Raw genomic sequence first — 21,475 nt, 5'->3', positions numbered from 1 at the left:
TTTTCACGCAGACCCCGGGCGCGGAGCTGGCCCCGAGGCTGGGAAGGCATTCGCTTCCTTCCCTCCTCCTCCCTCCTCCTCCCTCCTCCTCCCTCCTCCTCCCTCCTCCTCCCTCCTCCTCCTCCTTCTCCTCCTCCTCCTCCTCCTCCTCCCCCCCTCCCCCTCCCTCTCCCCCTCCCTCTCCCCCTCCTCTCCCTTCCCCCTCCTCCTTTCCCGGGCGGGGGTTCCGGGAACCGTCCGGGCCGGGGCTGGGCGGGGCGAGGGAGGGGGCGGCCGCGCGGATCACTGAGGCAGTGGCGGCACCGCGCCCCGCGCTCGCGTCCGTCCGTCCGTCCGCCCGTCCGTGCGCCCAGCCATGGCTGCGCCGGTCCCCGCGCTGCGGATCCTGTTGCTGTTGCTGCTGCTGCTACCGCCGCCTCCGGGTGGTGAGCCGAGGGTGGGGGCTGCCCGTCCTGCCCTGGGACCGGGCAGACACTTACCCGCGCTGCCGCTTCAACGAGCCGGGCAGCACCAGCCCCACCATGTCCCCCACAGACCCCTGATTGCCCCGAGGCCGTCAGCGTCCCCCCACGACTGCGGACCTCTCCTTCACCTGAGTACCCTCCTTTCCTGAACAACCCTGCGCAGACCCCAGGCAGCTGCCACCTTTGTCTGTCCTGGAACGGTGGGGAAGGGTCTGCCCTTCCGCCCTTGTCCCTGGGGATGGGATCCCCAGAGGCTAGGGTAGGGTTCCCCCACCTAGCTTTAGTCTGGCGGGTGGCTGCAGGGCGGCCTGGCCCCTCCATCAGAGGCCTTCCCTCTTTGCCTGTGTTTAATGTCTGGGATCCCCCACCGCTGCCTCCATTGGCCCTTGTGTTGCTGGAGAGCCTGGCGCTGAGGCTGTCCTCTGGGGTGGAGACACCACTGTGTGTGTTGGTTGCAGATAGATAATTCACAGACTCTGGAAGGCTGGCTGGGGGCGGGCCCTTTAAAGGGTTAGGAATTGGAACAACCCCCTGCCCACCCAGGAGAAGCCAAAGACCCTTTTGGGGTGGGTGGCTTCATGGGGGGGAAGGCTATATTTCCTGGGGGCTGGGATGAATCCAGAGGACCTGGGCCAGAGAAATGAGAAAGGGGAGACCTGTGCCCAAAATCCCCCACCCCTGGAGTGAGCCTGTAGGAGGGTCACAGATTCAGTGAGGTCTGGGGGTCAGAGCGCATTTGTGCCACGGACTCAGCCTTAACAGCCTCACCGGTGTGTCTTCAGCCCTAGCTCAGAGGTTGGGCTGTGAAGACCCTGCTCCATGTGTTTTCACCTGAGCCACCAGGCGCGGGCCATGCTGATGGTACCAGGTTTCAGGTGGGCAGCTGGCCAAGCTGGGCTGGTCAATGGTCCAATCCTCTGCTCCATGGCTTTGCCAAGAGCAGGGTTCTGCCTGGAGCTGCCAAGAAGTGCAGTTCCCCCCAATTCCCCACTAAAGTTCCCTCTTCCCAAGGAGGTCACTCAGTGTCTGTCTCTGGGCTTCACTCTACTGACAGCCTCAGGATGTGTGGTGCCCTGATCAGGCTTGGGCACCAGATGCTGCACATGGCCAGGTGCCTGGCCTGGCTGGGTCTCCAGAGGCCACGTGCTATGCCAGACTGTTTCCAGGCCAACCTAGTTATGCCTCAGGGCTATCATCAGGCCTGTCCCCTGACTACTGTGGACTTGTGGGCCTTGCTGGACTAGGTGTTCTCTTTGGAGTCTGCTCTGGCAGAATCTGGTACTGTTCCTTCCTGCTAGTGGGCACAGGTCTCCGCTAATGTAGCCTGAGGATACATGGGAACATTTGACTGTAGCATCTTCCTGGAGGTTTGTAAACCTTGTGGTCATCCAAAACCCTGGGACATTTTCCACATTTGTTGTCAGCCAGATCCCCTCAGCATGACCTTGTATATTGAGACTTGTAAGGATGTCATTAGATCCCAACTCTGTGCTGAGAGGCTTGTGATGGCTCCAGGGCTACAGATGGTGCCACTGCCTTGGAGCCCTGTTGCCCAGGCTGGTCTCAAACTCCTGGAAGAAACAGACATTTCCTGGATAACTGCTGCAGGCCCAGAGCAGGGCTAAGTGCTTTGTGAACACTGGTATGGTGGGTGTGACAATTTCTGACCAGGAGCTAGCCTACCATCACGGTCATGGGGTGGTCCGTGAGAGCCAGGCCCCTGCCGTTGTGGTGCCCAGCAGGGGCTGAGGCTGCTATGGCTGAGTGAGAGGGAGAGTGAATGAGGATTAAGAACCAGACAGTCTGGCTGGGGCGTGGTGCCTTATCCCTGTAATTTTGGCACTTTGGACGCCAAGGTGAGTGGATCACCTGAGGTCAGGAGTTCAAGACCAGCCTGGCCAACATGGTGAAACTCTGTCTCTACTAAAAAATACAAAAAATTAGCTGGGCCTGGTGGCAGGCGCCTGTAATCCCATCTACTCGGGAGGCTGAGGCAGGAGAATTGCTTGAATCTGGGAGGCAGAGGTTGCAGTGAGCTGAGATCGTGTCACTGCACTCCAGCCTGGGCAACAGAGCGAGACTCTGTCTCAAAAAAAAAAAAAGAAAGAAACAGACAGTCCAGTGTCTGATCTCCTGCAGGTGTTGAGCTGTGTGACTTCTTGCCTGGGCAGCTTCTGGAGGAGGCCGCCTGGAGTAGGGCCTTGAAGGATGAGTAGAGTTGAAGGGCAAGGGATAGGAACCAGGCAAGAATGTGAACAGAGTATGGACAGGTTGGAGAGCTGGAGTGATCTTCAGGACTCTTTGCAGTTTAGACCCTGCTTGGAAGTAGTGGGAGTTAGGGGAGGTCTGAGAGCAGGGTGTGGCCCCATCAGACTCACACTGAGAAAGCTCACCCTCCTATCAGGAGGCCAGTGCACTGGCGAGGGAGAGAAGGAGCCCAGATAGGGCAGCTCTGTTGTGGCCTTTGGGATAGGGCAAGGCTGAGGGGGAGCAGTGGCCAGGGGTCAGAAGATGGCCTGTGGCTAGGGTGGCTCAGAGATGGTGCAGCATGTGTGTGGTCTGGTGGCTGTGCCAGGGAGGGCACTGTGTCTGCTGGGGCCTGGCCCTGTGGGCACAGATGAACAGATGTGTTTCTCCTCTCCAGCGCATGGTGAGGTATGTACGGCTTCCCATGGACTCAGCCTCTTCCCCGAGTCCTGTCCAGATTTCTGCTGTGGTACCTGTTATGACCAATACTGCTGCTCTGACGTGCTCAAGAAATTTGTGTGGACCAAGGAAAGGTGTGCTGTGCCTGAGGCCAGGTGGGTGCAGCGGTGGGCCACAGGGTGGGTGGCTTGAGCCTGTGCCTCGCAGGAGAGTATGTGGAAGAGAAATAGCTCTGCACCTCTGGCCTCTCAGCCCTCTCCAGGTGGTGGCCAGAGCATTGGAGCAGAGGGTTTAGGGATCTCCTGTTCTGGGCTGGACCCCCTAGACCTGCTCAGTTAATCCCCTGTCCATCTCCTCCCTACCCTGAGGGCTCTGGCTCGCTGAGCCTTGGGCTGAGCAGGTTTCTTAGGGGTCCTTGGCCTCAGCTGGTCCTGTGGCTCACCCCAGGTGTGTACCTGTGCCAAGATACATCCTCAGGGTGGGTACCTGGGCTTGACTGTACCCCAAAGTATGCACATGCCCCCAAAGGGTATCCTTTGTTCAGGGACCCTCTTGTGGAGCCTGTAGGGCGCAGTGCGTAAGCATGTGACCCAGTGTGAGCTCTATCCGTGTCCTCCCAGTGCAGCCTATGAATTTCCCTGCATGTTGGGTGTAGACGGTTTCATGGCTGGGACCAAGGTTCCAGGCCCCTGTGTGTGGCTGTTTGCCGTATTCTGTATTTCCTTTGTTTGGCCTCATGTGTAGAGGGTTGAGATGGTCATACTCCTCTGCTCATGGCAGGTGATTATCCTGGGTCTGGGCAAGACCAACCCCTGCTGTCTTACATAATTATTTTTGTGAGATGGAGTCTCACCATGTTGCCCAGGCTGGTCTCATACTCCTGGGCTCAAGCCATCCTTCTCCCTCAGCCTCCTGAGTAGCTGGAACTATAGGTGTGCACCACTGTGCCTAGCCTATATATTTACTTTAATATCTCAGGACCATTTCATTCCCTTCCCACCCCACGGGCAACTGTCTGCTATGTATAAGGTGCATCCTTTTTATTACTTGAGTTCTTGCAAAGTAAGAACTTGTAGGTCTTGTAGTGTAAGACCTAGCCACATTGCTGTGGCATGTCTGGCTCTTGCCCACTAATGCTGTGTCCCTCTGAATGGTGTGAGTCCACAGTGGTTATCACGATAGATAGCTTCAGTGGGCATCTGGTATACCTCCTTTTATGGAGCTGTGTAATAATTTTCTTGGAAACACATCTAGTTGTGCAGTTGCCATGTCATAGATGCACACAGTTATCCACTAAGAACTTCCAGGTGCTCTTGGGAGTGGTGCACAGGGCCGCACACATGTCAGTTCTGCCTGAGGGTTCCTAACGGGTCAGCTTTTACCCTTTCACTTCACCTTTTGGCTTTTTTTTTTTTTTTTTTTTTTTTTTTTGAGACGGAGTCTCGTTTTTGTTGCCCAGATTGGAGTGTAATAATGTGATCTTGGCTCACTGCAACCTCCACCTCCCGGGTTCAGGTGATTCTCCTGCCTCAGCCTCTTGAGTAGCTGGGATTATGGGCATGCACCATCATGTCCGGCTAATTTTGTGTTTTTAGTAGAGACGGGGCTTCTCCATGTTGGCCAGGCTAGTCTCGAACACCCGATCTCAGGTGATCTACCTGCCTCGACCTCACAAAGTGCTGGGATTACAGGTGTGAGCCATCGCACCCGGCCTGCCATTTGTATATTTTACAAATGTCTTTAGAAACATCTATTGTAGGCCGGGCGCGGTGACTCATGCCTGTAATCCCAGCACTTTGTGAGGTCGAGGCGGGTGGATCACGAGGTCAGGAGATTGAAACCACTGTGAAACCCCGTCTCTACTAAAAATACAAAAAAAAAATTAGCCAGGCACGGTGGCGGGCACCTGTAGTCCCAGCTACTCCGGAGGCTGAGGCAGGAGAATGGTGTGAACCTGGGCGGAGGTTGCAGTGAGCCGATATCACGCCACTGCATTCTAGCTTGGGTGACAGAGTGAGACTCCATCTCAAAAAAAACAAAAACAAACAAACAAAAAACATCTATTGTAGCCGGGCATGGTGGCTCACGCCTGTAATCCCAGCACTTTGGAAGGCCGAGGTGGGCAGATCACCTGAGGTCGGGAGTTCAAGACCAGCCTGACCAACATGGAGAAACCCCGTCTCTACTAAAAATGCAAAATTAGGCTGGGTGCGGTGGCTCACGCCTGTAATCCCAGCACTTTGGGAGGCTGAGGCAGGCAGATCACCTGAGGTTAGGAGTTCAAGACCAGCCTGGCCAATGTGGTGAAACTCTGTCTCTAGTAAAAACACAAAAAACTAGCTGGACGTGGTGGTGGGTTCCTGTAACCCCAGCTATTCAGGAGGCTGAGGCAGGAGAATCACTGGAACCCGGGAGGCAGAGATTGCAGTGAGCCGAGATCGCACCATTCCACTCCTGACTGGGTGACAGAGCAAGAGACTCTGTCTTAAAACAAAAACAAAAACAAAAACTATTGTGGTATTTCTTTGTTTGTTTTTTTTGTTTTTTTTTTTTGAGACAGAGTCTTGCTTTGTCACCCAGACTGGAGTGCAATGGCACGATCTTGGCTCACTGCAACCTCCGCCTCCCAGGTTCAAGCAATTCTCCTGCCTCAGCCTCCTGAGTAGCTGGAATTACAGGTGTGCGCCACTACGCCCGGCTAATTTTTGTATGTTTACTAGAGACAGGGTTTCACCATGTTGACCAAGCTGGTCTTGAACTCCTGACCTCAGGTGATCTGCCCATCTCGGCCTCCCAAAGCGCTGGGATAACAGGCATAAGCCACCGCACCTGGCAGTATTTCTTTTTTTAAAAGCAGGAGCATTCCATTTAAATTTAATGTAGAGGGCCAGGTGGGTGCTGTGGCTCATGCCTGTAATCTCAGCACTTTGGGAAGCTGAGGTAGGAGGATCACTTGAACCCAGCAGGTTGAGGCTGCAGTAAGTCATGATTGGTGCCACTGCACTCCAGCCTGGGCAACATAGCAAGACCTTGTCTCAAAAATTAATTAATTAATTTAATGTAGCTATTGATATTCTGGGGTTATATTTGCATCTTTTGTGCTATTTGTCTCTCCTGCATTAACCTTTTTTTACTTCCTGTATTGTTTTGATTTGTTTTTACACTATGTTTTTCTTCGATTGTTACTTCTTTTCTATTCTGTTTTTTTTTTTTTTTCTGGAGACAGAGTCTCTCTGTCTCCCAGGCTGGAGTGCAGTGGTGTGATCTTGGCTCACTGCAACCTCCACCTGTCGGGTTCAAGCAGTTCTCCTGCCTCAGCTGCCCAAGTAGCTGGGACCACAAGTGCATGCTGCCATGCCCAGCTAATTTTTTTTTATTTTAGGAGAGACAGGGTTTCACTGTGTTCCCAGGCTGGTCTCGAACTACTGAACTCAGGCAGTCTGCCTGCCTCAGCCTCCCAAAGTGCTAGGATTACAGGCATGAGCCACCACCCCCAGGCTTCTTTCCTATTCTGAATGCCTTTTTTTTTCTTGCCTTGTTGTGTTGGCTAAGCCCTCAGTTACAATGTTGAGTAGAAGTGGAGAAAGCAGACATCTGTGTCTTGTTTCCGAGTTAAGGGGGAAGGCATTCAGTCTTTCACTAGTAGGAAGGATGTCAGCTGTGGCTTTTTCACAGGTGTCCTTTATCAGGTTGAGGCAGTTCTCTGCATTTCTAGTACACCTAGAGTTTTAATTATGGATAGATGTTGAATTTTGTCAAATGCTTTTTGTGCATTTGTAGAGATGACTGTATGATTTTAAAATTTTTATTCTCTTAATATGGTAAATTATATTACTCTCTAAAACAGTATTTTATGTGCGTATAGAGCTTAGGTTGATGGTTATTTTTTCTTATCATATTGAAGCTTCCATTCTTCTGTCTCCCAGCTTCCATTATTTCTGTTGAGACATAGGCTTAACAGCCAGTGTCTCTCATTGAAAAGAAATCTCTCTCTTGCTCTTTTTTTTTTTTTTTTTTTTTTTTGAGACAGGGTCTCACTCTGTTGCCCAGGCTGAAGTACAGTGGTGCAGTCACTGCTCATGGCAGCCTCAGCCTCCTAGGCTGAAGCATATCCTCCTACCTCAGTTTTCCAAGTAGCTGGGATTACAGGTGCCTGCCACCATGCCTGGCTAATTTTTGTTTATTTTTTGTAGAGATGGGGGTCTCCCTATGTTGCCCAGGCTGGTCTTGAACTCCTGGGCTCAAGTGATCCTCTCACTTCGGCCTCCCAAAGTGCTGAGATTACAGGTGCACCTAGTTGAAATCTCTCTCTCTTTTTTTTTTAAACCCTCTGATGGCTTTTTAAGATTGTTTTTTTCTTTGTCTTTGGTGTTATTCGTTCACTGTGCTGTATGTAGGTATGGATTTCTTTTTTTTATGCTGCTAAGGATTTGTTAAGCTTCTTACGCTTGTGTTGTTGTTGTTGTTGTTTGCTTTTTGTGAAGAACGGGGTCTTGCTATATTGCCCAGACAGGTCTTGAACTCCTGGGCTCAAGCTATCTTCCTGCCTCTGCTTCCGTAAGAGCTGGGATTACAGCGTGAACCACTGCACCTGGCTGGGATTTGTTAAGTTTCTTGAACTGTGGTTTCACATCCCATCAGTTCAGGAAAATTGTCTGCCATTACTTTTTTTTTTTTTTGAGTCCAGGTTTAGCTCTGGCCCAGACTGGAGTGCAGTGGCACAATCACGGCTCAAACAAACCACCTGCCTCAACCTGCCAGGTAGCTAGGACTACAAGTGTGTGCCACCATGCCCTGCTATTTTTTTATGTTTTATTTTTTGTGCAGATGGGGTCTTGTTATGTTGCCTAAACTGGTCTTGAACTCCTGGCCTCAAGTGAGCCTCTAGCCTTGGCCTCCCACAGTGCTAGGATTACATCTGCCATTCCTTTTTTTATTGGTAGGGGACAGAGTATTGCTCTGTTGCCCAGGCTGGAGTGCAGTGGTACGATCTCGGCTCACTGCAACCTCTGCCTCCCAGGTTCAAGCAATTCCCCTGCCTCAGCCTCCCGAGTAGCTGGAATTATAGGCGCGTGCCACCATGCCTGGTTAACTTTTGTTATTTTTAATAGAGACGGGGTTTCACCATCTTGGCCAGGTTGGTCTTGAACTCCTGACCTTATGATCTGCTCACCTCGGCTTCCCAAAGTGCTGGGATTACAGGCGTGAGCCACCGCACCTAGCCCCATTACTTCTTTAAATATTGCTTCTTTCTCCTTTTTCTTTCTGTCTGGGACTCTGAGTAGACACATGCTATACTTCACCCTTTCGTGTGCATTTCTCTTAGCCTTTCTCTTATGTTCATCTCCATGCTGCTTTCTGGGTAATATCTTCTAACTTCTCAGGTCATGTAATTCTTTCTTCAGCTGTGTCTAATCTGCTGTTTTTCTTTTTTGTTTGTTTTGGTGTTTTTTTGCGATGGAGTTTCGCTCTTGTCGCCCAGGCTGAAGTACAATGGCGCGATCTCAGCTCACTGCAACCTCCACTTCCCAGGTTCAAGTGATTCTCCTGCCTCAGCCTCCTGAGTGGCTGGGATTACAGGTGCCCGCCACCACGCCCGGCCAATTTTTATATTTTTAGTAGAGACGGGGTTTCTCCATGTTGGCCAGGCTGGTCTCAAACTCCTGACCTCAGGTGAGCCGCCCACTTCGGCCTCCCAAAGTGCTGGGATTACAGGTGTGAGCCACTGTGCCAGCCTCATCTGCTGTTAAGCCCATCCACTGAGGTTGTTTTGTGTGCTGTTATATTGTGAAATATAAGTCACAGAAAAGTGAACAAAATAAACATACAATTCAATGATTTATCATGAAGCAACTGCTTTACTACTAGTAGTTGTAGTGAACTACAGACACACGCCACCACTCACAACTATATGCATTTATTTTAAATATGTTCGTAGTAGAAGATGTGAGAATCAAGTTTCATTTTTTAATTTGGATATCCAATTGACCCAGCACCATTTATTGAGAAATCCTTTTCTTCTATTGCTCTGCAGTTACAACTTTGTTATAAATCGAGTGTTCACATGCGCATGGATAGATACGTCTGTAGGCTCTATTCTGTTGCATTGATCTATTTTTCTTTTTTTTTTTTTTTTTTTTTGAGACGGAGTCTCGCTCTGTCGCCCAGGCTGGAGTGCAGTGGCTGGATCTCAGCTCACTGCAAGCTCCGCCTCCCGGGTTTACGCCATTCTCCTGCCTCAGCCTCCCGAGTAGCTGGGACTACAGGCGCCCGCCACCTCGCCCGGCTAGTTTTTTGTATTTTTTTTAGTAGAGACGAGGTTTCACCGTGTTAACCAGGATGGTCTCGATCTTCTGACCTCGTGATCCGCCCGTCTCGGCCTCCCACAGTGCTGGGCATTGATCTATTTTTCTATCTTTGAGCTAACAGTAGGCTCATAATTACTGTAGCTTTGTAATAAAGCTTGATATTCTTCAATATTGTCTTGGCTCTTTTTGTCTCTGGTATTTCCATATAAATTTTAGAATCAGCTTGTCAATAAAACTACCTTGGACTTCACTGACTCTATAGAACATTTCTGTGGAATTTTTTTTTTTTTTTTTTCCCCCGAGACAGAGTCTCACTCTCACCCAGGTTGGAGTGCAATGGCGTAATCCCGGCTTACTACAACCTCCACCTCCCGGGTTCAAGTGATTGTCCTGCCTCAGCCTCCCGAGTAGCTGGGATTACAGGTACCCGCCACCACACCCAGCTAAGTCTTTTGTATTTTTAATAGAGACAGGGTTTCACCAGGTTACCCAGGCTGGTCTCGAACTCCTGACCTCAGGTGATCCACCCGCCTCAGCCTCCCAAAGTGCTGGGATCACAGGTGTTAGCCACCACACGCGGCCATTTCTGTGGAATTGATATTTTACTATATTGAGTTTTCCAATCCATTAACATGGTATTTCTGCTTGTGTATTTAGTTTTCTTTCCTTCTGTCTCAATTTTGTATTATATTTTTTCTATTTCAAAGTCTTATATATATTTCATTTTTTCCTTTGTACTTTTTTTGATGGTATTATATTATAAATAGTATAGTTTAAATTTCTTTTCTTTTTTTTTTGAAATGAAGTCTTGCTCTTGTCCCCCAGGTTAGAGTGCGGTGGTGCGATCTCGGCTCACTGCAACCTCTGCCTCCTGGGTTCAAGCGATTCTACTGCCTCAGCCTCCTGAGTAGCTGGGATTACAGGCGCCTGCAACCACGCCCAGCTAATTTTTTTTTTATTTTTAGTAGAGACGGGGTTTCATCATGTTGGCCAGGCTGGTCTTGAGCTCCCGACCTCAGGTGATCCACCCGCCTTGGCCTCCCAAAATGCTGGGATTACAGGCGTGAGCCACTGTGCCCGGCTTTTTTTTTTTTTTTTTTTTTTGAGATGGAATCTAACTTTGTTGACCAGGGTGGAGTGCAGTGGCATGATCCTTTCTCACTGCAACCTCTGCCTCTCAGGTTCAAGTGATTCTCCTGCCTCAGCCTCCCAAGTAGCTAGGATTACAGGCGCCTGCCATCTTGCCTGGCTAATTTTGTTTGTTTGTTTGTTTGTTTGTTTGTTTGTTTTTTGAGATGGAGTCTGGCTCTGTCGCCCAGGCTGGAGTGCAGTGGCGTGATCTTGGCTCAGTGCAAGCTCCATCTCCTGGGTTCACACCATTCTCCTGCCTCAGCCTCCCAAGCAGCTGGTACTACAGGCGCCCGCCATCACACCCGGCTAATTTTTTGTATTTTTTTTTTAGTAGAGACAGGGTTTCACCGTGTTAGCCAGGATGATCTTGATCTCCTGACCTCGTGATCCCCCCGCCTCGGCCACCCAAAGTGCTGGGATTACAGGCGTGAGTGACCACACCCGGCCTAATTTTTGTATTTTTAGTTGAGATAGCGTTTTACCATGTTGGTTAGTCTGATCTCGAACTCCTGACCTCAAGTGATCTGCCCTCCTTGGCCTCCCAATAGTGCTAGGATTACAGGTGTGAGCCACTGCCCCCGGCCACGATTTTTATTTTCCAATTGTTTATTGATACATAAATGTGGAAAACTGTCTGGGTGTGGTGGCTCATGCCTGTAATCCCAACACTTTGGGAGGCTGAGGTGGGCAGACCACGAGGTCTGGAGTTCGAGACGAGGCTGGCCAACATGGTGAAACCCTATCTCTACTAAAAAATACAAAAATTAGCCAGGCATGGTTGTAGACTTAGCCACTTGGGAGGGTGACGCATGAGAATGGCTTGAACCCAGGGGGCGGAGGTTGCAGTGAGCTGACATCCTGTCACTGCACTCTAACCTGGGCAACAGAGAGACTCCATCCCTGCCCCCCCCCAAAAAGTGGAAAAACAAACTCAGAGTGCTTTATCTATTCTCTCACACCACAACAATCAACGTAAGATTTCTGTGACCAAATGTGTGGGAGTTTCTTCCCACCCACTGACCAAGCAATCAATTTGTTTTGTTTTTTGTTTTTTGTTTTGAGCCACTTCACTCCAGCCTGGGTGACAGAGCGAGACTCCCTCTCAATTAAAAAAAAAAGAAAAAAAAAGCATTGTAAAAGGAACATATTTTTTCTGGGTATATATCTAGGAGTGGAATTACTAAGTTATTATGTGCATGTGTTCAGTTTAGGCAGATAACTTCCAAACAGCTTTCCAACATGTTATAAATGTGCCATTTGTACTCCCACCAGCCATATATGAGGGTTCCAGTTTGCTCTACATCCTCTTCAAAACTTGGATTGTAAATCTTTTTCAAAATATTGAGATATAGGCTGGGTGGAGTGGCTCACACCTGTAATCCCAGCACTTTGGGAGGCTGAGGTAGGAGGATCGCTTGAGCCCAGGAGTTGGAGGCTAGCCTGGGCAACATAGCAAGACTCAGTCTCTAAAAAGAAAAGAAAAGGCCGGGCGCGGTGGCTCAAGCCTGTAATCCCAGCACTTTGGGAGGCCGAGATGGGCGAATCACGAGGTCAGGAGATCGAGACCATCCTGGCTAACCTGGTGAAACCTCGTCTCTACTAAAAATACAAAAAGCTAGCTGGGCGAGGTGGTGGGCGCCTGTAGTCCCAGCTACTCGGGAGGCTGAGGCAGGAGAATGGTGTAAACCCGGGAGGCGGAGCTTGCAGTGAGCTGAGATCCGTTCACTGCACCCCAGCCTGGGCGACAAAGCAAGACTCCATCTCAAAAAAAATAAATAAATAAATAAATTAAAAAAGAAAAGAAAAAATCGATATATAATTACGTACAGTAAAATGCACAAATCTTTCATGTTTCAGTTTGATGAGTTTTAACAGATGTATACATTTCATGTATACAACATGCTAGACCACATATAAATCATTGTCATGGTAAAAAGTAGGAGGTTCCCCCAAAAATTAAAAGTAGAGCTACCATGTGCATATGATCCAGCCATCACATCACTGGCTATATATCCAAAGGATATGAAATCCATACCTCAGAGATACCTGCTCTCCCTTGTTCATTGTAGCATTATCACGATAGCCAAAGTATGCAATCAATCTACCTGTCATCAGTGGATAAATAGATAAAGAAAATGTGGTATATGTACACAGTGAAATACCATTCAGCCTTAAAAAGAAGGCAATTGGCTGGGTGCAGTAACCCACGCCTGTAATCCCAGCACTTTGGGAGGCTGACAGAGGTAGATCACGAGGTCAGGAGATTGAGACCATCCTGGCCAACATGGTGAAACCCTGTTTCTGCCAAAAATACAAAAATTAGCTGGGCGTGGTGGTGCGCACCTGTAATCCCAGCTACTCGGGAGGCTGAGGCAGGAGAATCCCTTGAACTCGGGAGGTGGAGGTTGCAGTGAGCTGAGATCACGCCACTGCACTCTAGCCTGGCAACAGAGTGAAACTCTGTCTCAAAAAAAAAAAAAAAAAAAGGAAATCCGGAAATCCTGTCATTTATGATGACATGGATGTACCTGGAGAACATTATGTTAAGTGAAATAAGCCAGGCATAGAAAGACAAATACAGCACCATCTCACTTATATGTGGAGGGTCAAAGTCAAACTCATAGAATATAACAGAATAAAATGGTGGTAACTGGAGACTAAGAGGTGGCAGGATTAGGGAGACGTTGGTCAAAGGACACAAAATTTCACTTAGGAAGAATAAGTTCAAGAGATCTATTGTACATCATAATGGTGACTATAGTTTACAATAATATGTTGTATACTTGAAAATTGCTAAGGAAATATATTTTGCGTGTTCTCACCACACACACAAAAAAGTATGTGAAGTAGTGCATATGCTAATTACCTAAATTTAACCATTCAATATATACATATTTCAAAACATCATTTTTGTACACCATAAATATATACAATTTTTGTCAGTTAAAAAAGAAATCAGATGGGTGCGGTGGCTCATGCCGGTAATCCCAGCACCTTGGGAGTCTGAGGTGGGTGGATCACCTGAGGTCAAAAGTTCAAGACCAGCCTGGCCAACATGGTGCCACCCCATCTCTACTAAAAAATACAAAAATTAGCTGGGTGTGGTGGCACACACCTATAATCCCAGCTACTCGGGAGGCTGAGGCAGGGAGAATTGCTTGAACCCGGTAGGCAGAGGTTGCAGTGAGCTGAGATGGTGCCACTGCACTCCAGCCTGGGTGACAGCGAGACTCCATCTCAAAAAAAAAAAAAAAAGAAACTGGATTTGTCAGCCTTTTTCTTCAGCTTCTCAGCTTCCTCGGGTGAAGGTTTGTACAGACATGCTCACCTCCAAACATTGGGGCATGCATGCAGAGAGAAATCGAATTTTTCTTCCTCTTTTTATAAGGACACTAATCCCATCCTGGCAGCTTCGCCCTCATGATCTCATCTAAGCCTAATTACTGTTTCACGCGTCGGTGTGAAGAGATCACCAAACAGGTTTTGTGTGAGCAACATAGCTGTTTATTTCACCTGGGTGCAGGCGGGCTGAGTCCAAAAAGGGAGTCAGCAAAGGGTGGTGGATTATTATTAGTTCTCATAGGTTTTGGGATAGGCGGTGGAGTTAAGAGCAATGTTTTGGGGGCAGGGGGTGGATCTCACAAAGTATATTCTCAAGGGTGGGGAGAATTATAAAGAACCTTCTTAAGGGTGGGAGAGATTACAAAGTACATCGATCAATTAGGGTGGGGCAGAAACAAATCACAATGGTGGAATGTCATCAGTTAAGGCTATTTTCACTTCTGTGGATCTTCAGTTGCTTCTGGCCGTCTGGATGTACACGTCCAGGTCACCGGGGATATGATGCTTAGCTTGGGCTCAGAGGCCTGACAATTACCTCTTTTTTTTTTTTTTTGAGATGGAGTCTTGCTCTGTCCCCGGCTGGAGTGGAGTGGCGCGGTCTCAGCTCACTGCAACCTCCACCCCCTGAGCAGTCTTACCTCATTCCAGAATCACCTCTTAACTCTAAAGTGCAAAGCCTTATTCAAATATTATCTAAATCAGATATGAATGAGACCATAGGTGCATTTCATCCTGAGGCAAAATTTATCTCCAGTTGTGAAATCTGTGAAGCCAGAAATGCATTTGTGGGACAGGCAAAGGATAGCCACTCCTATTACAAAAGGGAGAAAAATCAGTAGGAAGCGTAGCCAGGGCAACATGGTGAGACCCCATCTCTACTAAAAAAATCACCAGGCATGATGGTGCGCGTATGCGGCCCCAGCTATTGGGAGGCTGAAGTGGGAGAATTGCTTGAGGTCGGTGGGGGCAGAGGTTACAGTGAGCTGAGATTGTGCCACTCTATTCCAGCCTGGGACAGAGTGAGACCCTTGTCTCAAACAAAACAAAACAAAAACAAACAAAAACAGTAGGAAGTGATAGGTGCTGTCAATGAAGAGCCAAACTCTGTAAAATATTTGAAGAGATTTATTCTGAGCCAAATATGAGTGACCATGGCCTGTGACACAGCCCTCAGGTCCTGAGAACATGTGCCCAAGGTGATCCAGGCACAGCTTGGTTTTATACATTTTAGAGAGGCATAAGACATCAGTCAAATACATTTAAGAAATACATTGGTTAGGCTGGGCACAATGGCTCATGACCGTAATCCCAGCACTTTGGGAGGCCAAGGTGGGCGGATCATGAGGTCAGGAGATGGAGACCATCCTGGCTAATACAAAAAATTATCTGGGTGTGGTGGCAGACGCCTGTTGTCCCAGCTACTTGTGAGGCTCAGGCAGGAGAATGGCATGAATCTGGGAGGCGGAGCTTGCAGTGAGCCGAGAACGTGCCACTGCACTCCAGCCTGGAAGACAGTGAGACTCAAAAAAAAAAAAAAAAAAAAAAAGCCGGGCGCGGTGGCTCACGCCTGTAATCCCAGCACTTTGGGAGGCCGAGGCGGGCGGATCACAAGGTCAGGAGATCGAGACCACGGTGAAACCCCGTCTCTACTAAAAATACAAAAAATTAGCCGGCGCGGTTGTGGGCGCCTGTAGTCCCAGCTACTCGGGAGGCTGAGGCAGGAGAATGGCGTGAACCCGGGAGGCGGAGCTTGCAGTGAGCCGAGATCGCGCCACTGCACTCCAGCCTGGGCGACAGAGCGAGACTCCGTCTCAAAAAAAAAAAAAAAAAAAACACACAAAAAAAAGAAATACATTGGTTTGGTCCAGAAAGGTAGGACAACTCAAAGGGCAGGGAGTGGGGGGTGGAAGGCTTCCATTCTATAGGTTAATTTAAACATTTTCTAGTTTGGCAATTGGTTGAGTTTGTCTAAAGACAAAATTGATCGATAGAAAGGGAATGTTCAGATTAAGATGAAGATTGTGGAGACCAAAGTTCCAAGAAGTCTTCTAGTGGCTACCCTTAGTGACAATAGATGACAAATGTTTCCTATTCAGATCTTAGTTACTCTCTTTAGGATTGGGAGGGTCTGGAAGAAAAAGATCTAGCTATGTTAATAGAGATTCTTACAGATGCACATTTCCCCCCATAGAAAACAGCTTTGCAGGGCCATTTCAAAATATGGCAAAGAAACATGTTTTGGAGTAAAATATTTTTATTTTTTTTCCTTGTCTCATAATGTTATGCCAGAGTCAGGTTGGAAAGTAAATCACGATCTATAGGATTAAATAAAACCCATTTGATGAGAATGTATGATTTGTAGGGCATGACTCCCCAGGCCCCTTAGATAGGAATTTGGGCAAGATAAAAAGTCAGAGTTTAGTTCTCAGTGCCAAGCAATTCTTTTTTTTTTTTTTTTTTTTTTTTTTATTTTTTATTTTTTTATTTTTTTTTTTTTTGAGACGGAGTCTTGCTCTGTCACCCAGGCTGGAGTGCAGTGGCCGGATCTCAGCTCACTGCAAGCTCCTCCTCTCGGGTTCACGCCATTCTCCTGCCTCAGCCTCCCGAGTAGCTGGGACTACAGGCACCCGCCACTTCGCCCGGCTAGTTTTTTGTATTTTTTAGTAGAGACGGGGTTTCACCGTATTAGCCAGGATGGTCTCGATCTCCTGACCTCATGATCCGCCCGTCTCGGCCTCCCAAAGTGCTGGGATTACAGGCTTGAGCCACCGCGCCCGGCCAGTGCCAAGCAATTCTAAATTCTAGCAAGACAAACTCCAGTAGACTTTAAGGCTTGGGAATAATCCTCTTTGGCTGGACACTCTGCCCTCTGGACCCACTGGGGTGGGGGCTGTACCCCCATGGCTCTGCTGGGTGGTGGTCCTAGCCTTCAAAACTGAGGTGGCTGGCCCGGCGCAGTGGCTCATGCCTGTAATCCTAGCCCTTTGGGAGGCCAAGGTGGGCAGATCACCTGAGGTCAGGAGTTTGAGACCAGCCTGACCAACATAGAGAAACCCCATCTCTATTAATAATGCAAAGATAGCCGGGCGTGGTGGCTCACGCCTGTAATCCCAGCACTTTGGGAGGCCAAGGCAGGTGGATCACAAGGTCAGGAGATGGAGACCATCCTGGCTAACACAGTGAGACCCTGTCTCTACTAAAAATACAAAAAATTAGCCAGGCGTGGTGGCGGGCGCCTGTAGTCCCAGCTACTCGGGAGGCTGAGGCAGGAGAATGGCGTGAACCTGGGAGGCAGAGCCTGCAGTGAGCGGAGATCGAGCCACTGCACTTCAGCCTGGGCGACAGAGCGAGACTCCGTCTCAAAAAAAAAAAAAAAAAAAAAAAAAAAAAAAAAGTATGCAAAAATAGCCGGGCATGGTGGTGCATGCCTGTGATCCCAGCTACTTGGGAGGCTGTGGCAGGAGAATCGCTTGAATCCAAGAGGCGGCGGTTGTGGTGAGCGGAGATTGTGCCATTGCACTCCAGCCAGCCTGGGCGACAAGAGCAAAACTCCGTCTCAGAAAACAAACAAACAAAAAAAAAAAAAAAAAAAAACTGAGGTGGCGGCAACCTTGTTTTGGCCTGTGCACCATGGACCTTTGGTGGGAGTGGCAGCCTTGATGATTGAATTGTCTTTGGGATCCTTTTCTTGTCTTTAAGAACACTGCACCTTGAAAATAGCTCTTCCAGGCATGATGGCTAATGCCTGTAATCCCAATACTTTGAGAGGCCGAGGTGGGAGGATTGCTTGAGCCCAGGAGTTCGAGACCAGGCTGGGCAACATAGTGAGACCTCATCTCTATATATATATATATATTTTTAAATTAGCTGGGCATCGATGGTAGCATGCACTTGTAGCCCCAGCTACTCAGGAGGCTGAGGTGGGAGGATTGCTTGAGCCCGGATGATCAAGGTTGCAGTGAGCTGTGATCTCACTACTGCACTCCAGCTTGGGTGGCAGAGTGAGACCCTGTCTCAGAAAAAAAAAAAAAAAAAGACCAGGTGTGGTGGCTCTCACTTGTAATCCCAGCACTTTGGGAGGCTGAGGCAGGTGGATCACAAGGTCAGGAGATTGAGACCATCCTGGCTAACATGGTGAAACCCTGTCTTTACTGAAATTACAAAAAAATTAACTGGGCGTGGTGGTGGGCGCCTGTAGTCCCAGCTACTTGGGAGGCTGAGGCAGGAGAATGGCATGAACCTGGGAGGTGGAGCTTGCAGTGAGCCAAGATCATGTCACTATACTCCAGCCTAGGTAACTGAGCAAGACTCCGTCTCAAAAAAAAAAAAAAAAAAAAAAAAAAAGCTGTAGTAGGGGTGTCCAATCTTTTGCCTTCTCTGGGCCACTTTGGAAGAAGAAAATTGTCTTGGGCCACACATAAAACACACTAATGAGGCCGGGCGCGGTGGCTCATGCCTGTAATCCCTGCACTTTGGGAGGCCGAGGCGGGCGGATCACGAGGTCAGTAGATCGAGACCATCCTGGCTAACACGGTGAAACCCCGTCTCTACTAAAATACAAAAAATTAGCCGGGCGCGGTGGTGGGCGCCTGTAGTCCCAGCTACTCCGGAGGCTGAGGCAGGAGAATGGCGCGAACCCGGGAGGCGGAGCTTGCAGTGAGCCGAGATGGTGCCACTGCACTCCAGCCTGGGCGACAGAGTGAAGACTCCGCCTCAAAAAAAAACAAAAAAACAAAAAAACACACACTAATGATAGCTGATGAGCTAAAAAAAAAAAAAAAAGAAATTTCAAAAAAAAAGAATCTCATGTTTTAAGAAAGTTTAAGAATTTGTGTTGGGCCACATTCAAAGCCATCCTGACCTGAATGTGGGCTGCTGGCCACAGGTGGGACAAGCTTGCTCTATGGCCTAGTCCTGTAGGATCTTAGACATCCGACAGCCTTCCTTTACTTCATCCCCTTTCTCCCCTCTGGCCGGTGCTAGGGTGACTGATTAGGTCTGTGGTTCATACCCATTCTAATCTCCTTACCTCGCAGTTTTTGGACTATACTCTTAGTATTTACAGTATGAATAGGCTGAGAATTGTCCAAATTTTTAAGTTTTAGTTCTTTTTTTGCTTAACAATTCATTTCTCTTTTTTCACCTTTTTTTTTTTTTTTTTTTTGAGATGGAGTTTTGCTCTTGTTGCCCAGGCTGGAGTGCAGTGGTGTGATCATGCCACCATGCCTAGCTAATTTTTTTTTTTTGTATTTTTAGTAGAGGCAGGGTTTCACCATGTTGGCCAGGCTGGTCTTGAACTCCTGACCTCAGGTGATCCACCCGCCTCTGCCTCCCAAACTGCTGGGATTATAGGCGTGAGCCACCACACCTCGCTGCCTGTGGGTTTTTCTATTGTCAGTTGTTTCTACTGTTTTCTATTCATACTGTCTAGTCTCCTCGTGTTCCTGAAAATTTTTGATTGTGTGCCTAACATTGCATTTGCAAAATTGATTATAGAAATTTGGAACTCAGGACTTTCTCCAGGGAGGATTTAGGTTGCTTCTGGCAGTAACTCTAGTGTTCTAGGATCACCTGGTTTAGCTGCAGAGACTGAAATGATTAGAGGCTGAGCCGTCTACTCAGTCTCTCCCTTTCTCTTAAGGTACAGCTTTTTGGGTCTCAGCCTGAGTGAATGGGGGTCATCAGGGCCGCCTCACCTGCTGGGCTCTGGATCTAAGCCCTGTCACCTTGGTCTCCTGAAGCTTCCAGAAGTGCTGCTTAGCCTCTCAGCTGCCCTTCTGAAACTGGCTAGTGCTCCAAGGAGAAAAAGGACCTCAACTGTCAGGCTCATCTCTGGATCTTTGTCCCCAGCCTCACCACCACTCATATCAGCTTCACATTCTTTCCATTGCTCTCTGAAGCTTTCACACTGATTTCTTTTATATGTATATATATAAACTATATATAATTTATAAATATATATGTTTTATATATAAATATATATCTGTTATATGTGTGTGTGTGTGTATATATATATGCACCCAGCCCACAGATTTCTTAAAAAATATTTTCTCCTTAGCTTTACTGGTTTTCCTCCAAGTGTATTAGGGTATAATTGTTTATAACGCTTTTACATTTTATTTTGTTTTACATCTAATTTTGGAACGTTTCAAATCAGTACAAAAGCAGAGAGAACAATATAACTCTATGCATCCATCACCCACTACCAGTTACCAGTACTCTGACACCATTATGCTATATACCTCCGGCCACTTTTCTTTTTCTGAATTATTTTAAAGCAAATCCCAGACATCATAAAAAGTTCTCCTTAAGGCCGGGCGCGGTGGCTCAAGCCTGTAATCCCAGCACTTTGGGAGGCCGAGACGGGCGGATCACGAGGTCAGGAGATCGAGACCATCCTGGCTAACATGGTGAAACCCCGTCTCTACTAAAAATACAAAAAACTAGCCAGGCGAGGTGGCGGGCGCCTGTAGTCCCAGCTACTCGGGAGGCTGAGGCAGGAGAATGGCGTGAACCCAGGAGGCGGAGCTTGCAGTGAGCTGAGATCCGGCCACTGCACTCCAGCCTGGGCGGCAGAGCGAGACTCCGTCTCAAAAAAAAAAAAAAAAAAAAAAGTTCTCCTTAAATATTAGTATATGGCTGGGTGTAGTGGCTTGCACCTGTAATCCCAGCACTTTGGGAGGCTTTGGCGGAAGGATCACTTGAGTCCAGGAGTTTCAGACCAACCTGGGCAACATAGTGAGACCTTGTGTCTACAAAAAATTCAAAAAATTAGCTAGGTGTGGTGGCATGTGCCTGTAGTCCCAGCTACTTGGGAGGCCAAGGTGGGAGGATCACTTGAGCCCGGGAGGTCATGGCTGCAGTGAGCTGTGATCACACCACTGCATTGCAGCCTGGGTGACAGATGAGACCGTCTCAAAAAAAAAAAAAAAAAGGCCAGGCACGGTGGCTCACACCTGTAATCCCATAACTTTGGGAGGCCGAGATGGGCGGATCACGAGGTCAGGAGTTCGAGACCAGCCTGACTAACATGGTAAAACCCTGTCTCTACTAAAAATACAAAAATCAGCCGGGCATGGTGGCACGTGCCTGTAATCCCAGCTACTCAGGAGACTGAGGCAGGAGAATCGCTTGAACCTGGGAGGTGAAGGTTGCAGTGAGCCAAGGTTTCACCACTGCACTCCAGCCTGGGTGAACAGAGATGAGACTCCATCTCAAAAAAAAAGTGAGTTTTCATTGCTAAAAGTGAGGTCTTTGAAGGGAAATATAACTATTTCCCTTCCAATATAAGGGAAATATAACCACTATTATATTTGGCACAATTAGCAATAATTCACTGATAACTTTCAATACTGCGTTCAGTTGCCTCCACTAGTTTCCAAAATGCCTTTTCACAGATGGTTTGTCCAAATCAGAATCCAAATAAGGTTATTATGTTATTTTATTTATTTATTGTTTTCGAGACAGAGTCTCACTCTGTCGCCCAGGCTGGAGTGCAGTGGCATGATCACAGCTCACTGCAGCCTGGAACTCCTGGGCTCAAGTGATCCTCCCACCTCAGCCTCCTGAGTAGCTGGGACCACT

The 21,475-nt window shown here is 48.2% G+C and overlaps 1 protein-coding gene across 10 annotated transcripts in view; it reads left to right on the top strand.

Moving 5' to 3' along the window:
• Positions 1 to 271: 271 nt before the first annotated feature.
• The window catches only part of SHISA5 (shisa family member 5), a 37,518-nt gene continuing 16,314 nt past the window's right edge, over positions 272 to 21,475 (top strand). For all 10 annotated transcript variants that reach the window (XR_012431102.1, XR_012431101.1, XR_274632.4 and 7 more), the window contains exons 1-2: positions 272 to 425; positions 3,109 to 3,265. Coding sequence is in view for 6 of the 10 variants with exons in the window: in XM_065540556.1 (XP_065396628.1) it covers positions 356 to 425; positions 3,109 to 3,265 (227 nt within the window). In the remaining 4 variants the exon portion in view is untranslated. The remainder of the gene's footprint in view (positions 426 to 3,108; positions 3,266 to 21,475) is intronic.

This window comes from Macaca fascicularis, chromosome 2, assembly GCF_037993035.2.
Source record: "Macaca fascicularis isolate 582-1 chromosome 2, T2T-MFA8v1.1".
NCBI classification, from domain to species: domain Eukaryota; kingdom Metazoa; phylum Chordata; class Mammalia; order Primates; family Cercopithecidae; genus Macaca; species Macaca fascicularis.
This window is presented reverse-complemented; position numbering and strand designations above follow the sequence as displayed.